The sequence below is a fragment of the Sinocyclocheilus grahami genome, unplaced genomic scaffold (genome assembly GCF_001515645.1).
Source record: "Sinocyclocheilus grahami isolate Dianchi unplaced genomic scaffold, SAMN03320097.WGS_v1.1 scaffold176.1, whole genome shotgun sequence".
In the NCBI taxonomy this organism is placed as follows: domain Eukaryota; kingdom Metazoa; phylum Chordata; class Actinopteri; order Cypriniformes; family Cyprinidae; genus Sinocyclocheilus; species Sinocyclocheilus grahami.
This window is the reverse complement of record NW_015505355.1, coordinates 575,584-584,769: the sequence shown is the minus strand read 5'-3', so window position 1 is coordinate 584,769 and position 9,186 is coordinate 575,584. Positions and strand designations below refer to the sequence as shown.

Here is a 9,186-nt window from a genome sequence, read left to right as displayed (position 1 = left end):
CACACACTCGCGCACACACACACACACACACACACACACACTCACTCAAAAACATACGTGCAGACACATGCACATAAATCCTGCATTCAAGACATAAAATAACATTCAATCCAGAAGGTATAGGGTGCAACTATTAAAGACACATATTAAAAAAGATTTTAAAATGTTTTTAGATATCTATTTTATACCTCTTTTATATATTTTAAATGCCATTTTCTGAAAGTGACATTTTGCTCGTGTAGCAAACGAAATATCTCTACTTTTATCCATTGCTTCAAATGTGATATTTCTGTTAATTGCTGGGGAGTTTTTGAAATTCATTTATCTTTGACATTTTGTGGGCCTTTTCATCTTAAAAAGGGCAAAACATCTCCATTTACATGCACAGAGTGTTTTATTATATATTTTGTTAAATAAACAAAATGCTGCCAAGTTACCAACCGCAGAGTTGTTGATCACATAACAGTTAGGATGTTTTCTTTCAGGTCTGTGTCACTTTTTATATATGCTAATATGCAAATGCGTGCATATTTAATCCAGTGATGAATAACTTGCATATTTCAGTGGGTAAAGACTACATTTCCAAAACATGTTTTTAATGTTACTGAAGGAAGTCTCTTCTGGTCATCAAGGCTGCATTTATTTAAACAAAAATACAGTAAAAATTTTGAAATATTTTTAAAATGTCGTGTTTTCTATGTGAATATATGTCAAAATGTAATTTATTTGTTACAATGTTACAAAATATTTTTATTTCAAATAAATGCTGTTCTTTTGAACTTTCTATTCATCTGTGAATCCTGAAAAATAAAATGTGTCACGGTTTCCACAAAAATATTGTGCAGCACGACTGTTTTCAACATTGATAATAATCAGAAATGCTTCTTAAATCAGCATATTATACTGATTTCTGAAGATCATGTGACACTGAAGACTGGAGGAATGATGCTGAAAATACAGCTGAGCATCACAGAAATACATTACAGTTTAACACAGATTCACATAGAACACAGCTGTTTTAAATTGAAAGAATATTTCACTATTTTTACTGTATTTATGATCACATAAATGCAGCCTCGGTGAGCAGAAAATATTTTTGAGCAGTAGTGTATATTTTAGTGCCGTCAAGCGATTAATCGCATCCAAAATAGTTTTTGTTTACATACTATATGTGTGTGTATGTGTACTGTGTGCATGTATTATGTATATATAAAGACACATACAGCATACATTTTGAAAATATTTACAAGTATATAGTTGCATTCATATAAATTATATCATATATAAATATACAGTATTTAATATATAAACGTAACATATTTTTCTTAAATATATACATGCATGTGTGTGTATTTATATATATATATATATATATGTATTAAATATACACAGTACACATATAATATGTAAACAAAAACGTTAATTTTGGATGCAATTAATCGCGATTAATCGTTTGACAGCACTAGTATATTTTAAGAGTTTCATTTTGTAGATTAAACACACACTTTAAATGTGACAGAAATGGCCTTACAGCAGAGTTTGAAGCGTTTGCTCTTACACTGACGAATGTCTTTCATGATCCGAGTGATTCTTCTTCAGCAGGAAGTTGAGCTGCGGCCTGCTTCCTGTTGAGCGATGGCTCTTCACTCTCGTCACTCACTAACACGGCAGCAGCGCAAATGATGATGCATCTTGAGTTTCTCCAGTCCGCAGTTTATCTGATGCTCTGTCATCTGTTTATTTCGCATCTGCGCTTTATCACAGGATGAAAAACCTGTCGGACTCTTTATTTCGCGGCACACTTTCCATCTATAATACAGATAAACCTCTCAGCTGAAGGTGCAGACAATGTTCAGAATAAAACTCTAGTGCAAACACCGACTTTCTTAGCGTGTTAAGCACTCAAATGTTGGATTTTGAGTTGAAATGTGACCTTCACCCAGTGTTCAGTGTTGCTTCTCAAGCAAATATTCCTTCATGTTTATTCAAAAGCATCATCATCGTGTTTGTGTTTCTTCACAGACGTCCCGTCGCACCCGTACTCCGTTCGGCTCTCCGCCGTCTCCCAGCGTCTCGCCACCGTCTCCTTCATGAAGCCCGACTCTCACGGCGGCGTCCCCATCAGCTACTACACCATCAGCTACAGAGACACGAGCGCACAGGACTGGAGGACAGTCAGATCACACGCAGTTCAGAGTGAGCCACGATCACACTCACTATTACATTTATACTTACTGTTACTATCCTGTTCATGTGTGACCCTGGAGCACAAAACCAGTCATAAGTGTCAATTTTCTGAAATTGAGATTTATGCATCAGCTGAAAGCTGAATAAATAATCTTTCCATTGATGCATGGTTTGTTAGGAGAGGACAATATTTGGCCGAGATGCAACTATTTGAAAATCTGGAATCTGAGGGTGCAAAAAAATCTAAATATTGAGAAAATCATCTTTAAAGTTGTTCAAATGAAGTTCTTAGCAATGCATATTACTAAGCAAACATTAAGTTTTGATATATTTACGGTAGGAGATTTACTAAATATCTTCATGGAACATGATCTTTACTTAATATCCTAATGATTTTTGGCATAAAAGAGAAATGTATAATTGTGACCCATACAATGTATTGTTGGCTATTGCTACAAATATCCCCCAGCGACTTAACACTGCTTTTGTATATAAATATACTATTCACATACTATTAAAGTATTTAGCTATTGCTACAAATATACCCCAGCGACTTAACACTGCTTTTGTATATAAATATACTATTCACATACTATTAAAGTATTTCGAAATAATTTAATTCTATGTTTTCCATGAACTGTAGTTATTTTTGCAATGTGCTTTTGTCATTTTATTGTTTTTGGAAAATATTTCTATTTAGCTTCAATTTATTTTTTATTTCAGTTTTAGTTATTTTAGTACTTAAGTTTAAACTTATTTCATTCCAGTTAAGTGTAATTTTTCACATATTATTTTTAATTATTTCATTATTTTATTCTTAATTTTATTTCAAACTATTTTTAATAAGTTCCATTTTTGTTGAAAATAGCACTAGCACTAACTCACATAAAACTTGGACTTTTCAATAGACATTAAACTGCTGACATTATGTGTTATTGCTAATATTGACAGCTTCTTTATGATAAATGGCTTGTGTTTTTCATCATTTGTATGTCAACTTTTCATTTTATATTAACTGTAGGTAAAGTAAATGAAAGTAATTTGTATGTGCTTTTGTCATATATATATATTCTGTTTCTGTTTAATTTATTTTTATTTCAGTTTTAGGCATTTAGAGCTGAAACGTTCTTCATTTTGGTTAGTTGCCAAGGCAATATTTATCGTTTTTGTTTTCATTTATTATTTAATTAATATTTAGCTTATTTCAGCTTATAATTTTATATTTTCATTTTCATTTTAGCTTAGGTTCAAGTCATTTGTTTCATGCTTTTGTCATTATTTATTATTTTATATTTCTGTTTGTTTAGCTTTAATTTATTTTATTTCAGTTTCAGTCATTTTAGTGCACTTATTTCAACTTATTTTAATTATTATTATAATTTTTTTTTTTAAGGTTAAGCTGTTCATGTAATATACATTTTATTTAATTTCAGCTTCATTTCAGATTTCAATCAACAAACTTTTAAAATTAGTTTTAGTTTTAATTAACAATAGCATTGGAATTAACCTACATAAACTAGCATGAATTTTGACATTTGAAATTTTAGTAATTTTTAACATGCGCTTTTGCCATTTTGTTACTGTTTTATAAAAAAACAATTTTAGCTTTCATTTATTTTTATTTCAGTTTTAGTCATTTTAGTACTTAAGTTTAAACTTACTTCAGTATTTACTGTAAATATGATGCTTGCTTTCATTTAGAAAATGTTTCTAAATAGCATTTATGTGATTCAGAATAGAATTTAGGACACAAGAAACTGAAACATATATATATTAAACAGATCTCGTGTGAGCTGTGTCTATCCTCAGAGCAAAAGTGCAAAGCTTTGCAACTAAAATCAGCATTTAGCCAAAAGAAGTGCATGTTTACACGTCTTATATATTTCCTAAAAGCCATTATCTCTTCTCAAAGCCAGTGTTTTTGCAGGACCAGGATGTCGACAGTCATTTACGTTTGGAGCATCTAAACACATTTGCGCTTGCAGCAGCGATAATGACTTCAAGCTGTTTGTTCATTAAACTGCTTTACTTTCTGCCAAGAATTTTCTTTGCATTAAGCCTTTAAATAATGCTTATTGTGCCAAGTGTGAGGTAAAACAGTAATAACAAATAAACAACTTTCAAGTGCGCGTAGTTATATTCCTCAACTCCGTGTCTCAGTCCCGCAGAGCTTCATGCATCGCAGAAAATGCAAAACAATGAGTTCAAGATCAGAGCAACGAGAAATTCAATGAGACGTCGGTCTACAAACGTCCTCGTTATGGTCTCAAACTCAAATTTAGAGCATAATTGCTTCAATTACATCCGCATACTCTTTGTGGATTTTTAATTAAGAACTCAATGTTCTTTGACTAAGTACAACAAGCGCCGCTTCATTTTTATTAGTGCTTTCTCGTGGAAATGAATGAGTGCAATCACTGGCCAAGGTCTTAGATTTGCTAAAGTGGTGCGTTAATGTAAAATACATATTCAGTGGTAGACATATTGAATGATTGAATGAATGGTGATATTTCTATTTAGCTTTCGTTTCTTTTCGTTTGAATAATTTGTGTGCTGTAGTCTAAACTTATTTAATTTCTGCTTGTTGCGTATTAAATATTTCTAATCTTTTTCGTCTGATATTTATATTTAATTTTATTTCAGTTTAAGTTCAGTAAATGAAAACAATGTTTTCACATTAGCTATAGTTTTTTTTTTTCGGTTTTAAAATGATTTAATTTCAGGCAGTATTTCAAATGTTCTTTTCAGTGTTTTTTTTTTACTTTAATCTTTTCATCTAATATTCATATTTTAGCTTAACGTCAATGAACGAAAACAATTTTTCATAGTTTTAGTTAACAATATTCAATAATGAATAAATTCATAAATGAAAAATGCAAGATAAATCTCTAAAATTGAAAATAACCTCACATTTTACATCTAGTAATTACTGTAAATATTATGTTAAATAATATTAAAGTGTTAATTCAAGTATTAATATTCTGAATCAGCTTTTATTTTTATTTATAAAGCGGAGAGTTCCGGTGCTTGGTTCTGATTGGCTGAGCCGCGTTCGAAGCTGTTGTAAATGACGCTACAAAGTAACACACAGCTTTGTTTACGTTTGTGTGTTGCTCGGCAACCACTTTGTAGCAACCACAACTGTTTCTGAGGAGCTACATTGTTTGGTGGAAGAACACTGTGTTTATTAGGTGTTGTTTTTGATGATGATCAGATCAGATCTCTGTGTGCAGCAAACAAAAATCTAACTGCATTATTACAGTTAAAGGCAAAATGAATGTTTGGAAATGTAACCTGATATTTCCTACTGACACACTACAGCAAACGATAGAAATAACTGACTTAAAACCATTTTTAGCTGCTGGGAATACTAGTGTTCTGATCATTTTGGCCACCGCTGTATGTGACTCGTATTAGCATTTATAAAACGGTTAGTTCCATTCCTGGATTCTGATTGGTCAGCAGCTGTGTTTTATTCACGATACAGCACAGCTATGACCGCTTCACCCAACGGTTCTGTGTATCGCTGAGCAAAACCACCCTTTCCCGTCTAATAAACGCTTCTCATGCAGAGATATGTTGATGTGTGTGCGGCGCACGTAAGTGTGGAAGCCCACAGTTTCCGAAGTGAGGAGGGATATTACTGTATTTATTAGCTTTCTGTTTCGGGTATGATTCTGTATGTCCATCAGTTTACACTGTAATGACGCTTGCAAACTCGTGCTTGCGCCGCAAATCCATCTGTTTTAAAACTAGAAGACGGAAAACAGACGTTTTCTCATGCTGAGAGGTGTGTGAGAAATTTACTGTAAAATTACATGAAATGTCTGGTTAGATATTTTACAGTTTTTCCCTGTATATAGTACGGGGACTTACTGTTAACCTATTAACAGTTTTTATTCCGTAGCGTTTTTACAAAATGTTACAGTTAAAATTACACTTATTTTTTACAGTTACTTAAATAATGCATTACACTTTCATTAAACAACAGAAGATGTAACATAAAGCCCAAATATACATAACTAATAACAACAACTATTTAAAAACATGATTATTTAAACAAAATACTTTCAAATGTGGAGTGTCATGCAGGGAATTCTGGGAATATCAGTTTACAGTTTTTGACTGTAAATTATACATTGATCTGTTATTTTTACTTCTAAAAACTGTAAAATTAACAGCATTTTACTGTAAAATTACATGAAATGTCTGGTTAGATATTTTACAGTTTTTCCCTGTATATAGTACGGGGACTTACTGTTAACCTATTAACAGTTTTTATTCCGTAGCGTTTTTACAAAATGTTACAGTTAAAATTACACTTATTTTATACAGTGTATCTACAAATATACCCCAGCGACTTGTGACACATATCATATATGGTGTTAAAAAATATTACTCTATTCTATTCTCTGTTGTTATTTAAGCTCCATTAGATGAGGCATGTTCGGAACATTCTCTTGCGTTTACTGTTGCTGTCAGGAACATGTTTTTTAGCGAAAGGACAGCATTTAACGAACTTGCTTCAAAAAAGTAACATTTCAATACATGCATTCATACAGCACGGCCTCCGAGTACCTTATTGCTTACTTAGAAGCAGCTCAAATATAAGGGAGTTCATTCTCTCTCTCTCTCTCTCTCTCTCTCAATTCAATTCAATTCAATTCGTGCTTTATTGGCATGACAATTGTTACAATGTATTGCCAAAGCATAGTGTTTACACTGAATCTAGAACACATATATATGCAACAAAAACATGTATGTATATTCATTGTGTGTGTGTGTGTGTGTGTGTGTGTGGGCGCATCACTGATTTGTTAAACTTATCGCATCATCTCTCTCTCTCTCTCTCTCTCGCTCTCTCTCTCTCTCTCTCTCTCTCTCTCTCTCTCTCTCTCTCTCTCTCCGGTGTCTCACAGTGGTTCTGGCTCACCTGGAGCCCAACACGACGTATGAGCTGCGTGTGGCGGCGGTCAACGGAAAGGGTCAGGGGGATTTCAGCCACACGGAAATCTTCCAGACGTTACCCATCCGTGAGTCTTTCTCCATCTCTCGCCTCTCCGGTACCTTTCAGCAACGTTTCTGAACAGTCAGAATTTTAATGTTTTTAAAGAAGTGTCTTCTGCTCAGCAAGCCTGCATTTATTTGATACAAGCAAAAACACTTTTAGCTACTTAAAATAACTGTTTTCTATTTGAATATATTTTTAAATGTCAAAGCTGTATTTTCAGCATCATTACTCTAGTCTTCAGTGTCACATGATCTTCAGAAATCAGTATAATATGCTGATTTAAGAAGCATTTCTGATTATTATCAATGTTGAGTACTTTTTTTCAGGATTCTTTGATGTATAGAAAGATCCAAAGATCAGCATTTATCTGAAATGAAAAGCTTTTGTAACAGTATACACACTATTCCATTCAAAAGCTTTATTTAGCAATAATCTATAATGTTACAAAATATTTATATTTTAAATAAATGCTGTTCTTCTGAACTTTCTATACATTCAAGAAACCTGAAAAAAATCTACTCAGCTGTTTTCAGCATAATAATAATAATAATAATCAGAAATGTTTCTCGAGCAGCAGATCAGCATATTATACTGATTTCTGAAGATCATGTGACACTGAAGACTGAAAATACAGCTGCGCATCACAGAAATACATTACAGCTTAACACATATTAACTTAGAAAAGAGTTATTTTATATACTGTAGTAAAAAGTGCAGAAGAGACTTTTCCAAAACATTAAAAATCATACTGTTCAAAAACTTTTGACTGGTTGTGTATTTAAACTTCAAGTTTATTTGTACAGCGCTTTTCACGATACAAATTGTTGCAAAGCAACTTTACAGAAAATTAAGTTTCTATAATATATTTAGTGGTAGCTTATCAGTGGTGACTGTCAGTTAATGTACAGTACATATGGCAGAAATCGATTAAAGACGTAATCAAACAGACGATGAACACTATTAACAGCAATTATTATATGATGCAATCAAACTTATAGCAACACGTGGTAGTTGTGTATGTTGTTTCAGGGTTGGCATCATCTGAGGTCCTCTGAGGGGTTGCATCATCTCTTCTCAGACTCTTTGGTTTGGCTCGCGTCATTCCCGTCACTGTGTGTTTGACAGCAAGCACAATGAGACCTTTCTCTACTGTACAGTCATGTTCTTCAGATTTCAGTGTTCCCGCTCCTGCTGTGAATCTTAGATTATAGTGTGACGTGTCTGTGAGATCTTGAGTCGTGTCTGATGGTCTCGTTTCTTCAGGCGAGCCGAGTCCTCCGACGGTTCACGGTCAGAGAGGTGTTGGGAAGGCCTACAGACTCGGACTGATCAGACAAGACGACGGCGGGATGCCCATCGTGGAGTACATCGTCAAGTATAAAACGGTGCGTACGCTCGATAAACATCAACTGACATGAAATAAAATTAAAAATAAAATAAAATTATAACAAATTTTTTTAATCAAGTTGCCAAAGCTCAATAAACATCAACTGAAATGAAATAAAATAAAAAATAAAATAAAATAAACATTAACTGAATTGAAATGAAATAAAATAAAATTATAACTATTTTTTATGCAAGTTGGCAAAGCAACATTTCTCATTTTAATGTGATGGACTAAAAAAAAATAAAAATGAACAAAACTGTATAGACATAAATAACCCCACTGAAAATGACAAAAACATAAAAATTTGACTAAAATTAAAATAAAATGGAAAATATATAAATAAAACCTGATTCAAAATATTAATAAAAACTATAGTAATATCTCAATAATACTAAAATAACCATTTTAAATATTTATTTTTAACTTGAATTATTTTTGGTTTTTGGTTTTAGTTACTTAAGTGCTTTAATTTATTGAATTAGTTGCTAGGGCGAAATTTCTCATTTTCATTTACATTTTTGAAATGTTAGTTTTTCATTTAATAGTTATTTTTAATTTAATTTTACCTTCATTTCAATGAATGAAAATGATTTCTGAAGAT

The 9,186-nt window shown here is 32.4% G+C and overlaps 1 protein-coding gene across 1 annotated transcript in view; it reads left to right on the top strand.

Annotated features, from left to right (window-relative positions):
* Positions 1-9,186, top strand: part of LOC107593815 (neural cell adhesion molecule 2) — a 62,707-nt gene that overhangs the window by 43,547 nt on the left and 9,974 nt on the right. Inside the window, exons 10-12 of the mRNA XM_016283693.1 lie at positions 2,023-2,196; positions 7,107-7,220; positions 8,462-8,583. Of these exons, the coding sequence (XP_016139179.1) occupies positions 2,023-2,196; positions 7,107-7,220; positions 8,462-8,583 (410 nt within the window). The remainder of the gene's footprint in view (positions 1-2,022; positions 2,197-7,106; positions 7,221-8,461; positions 8,584-9,186) is intronic.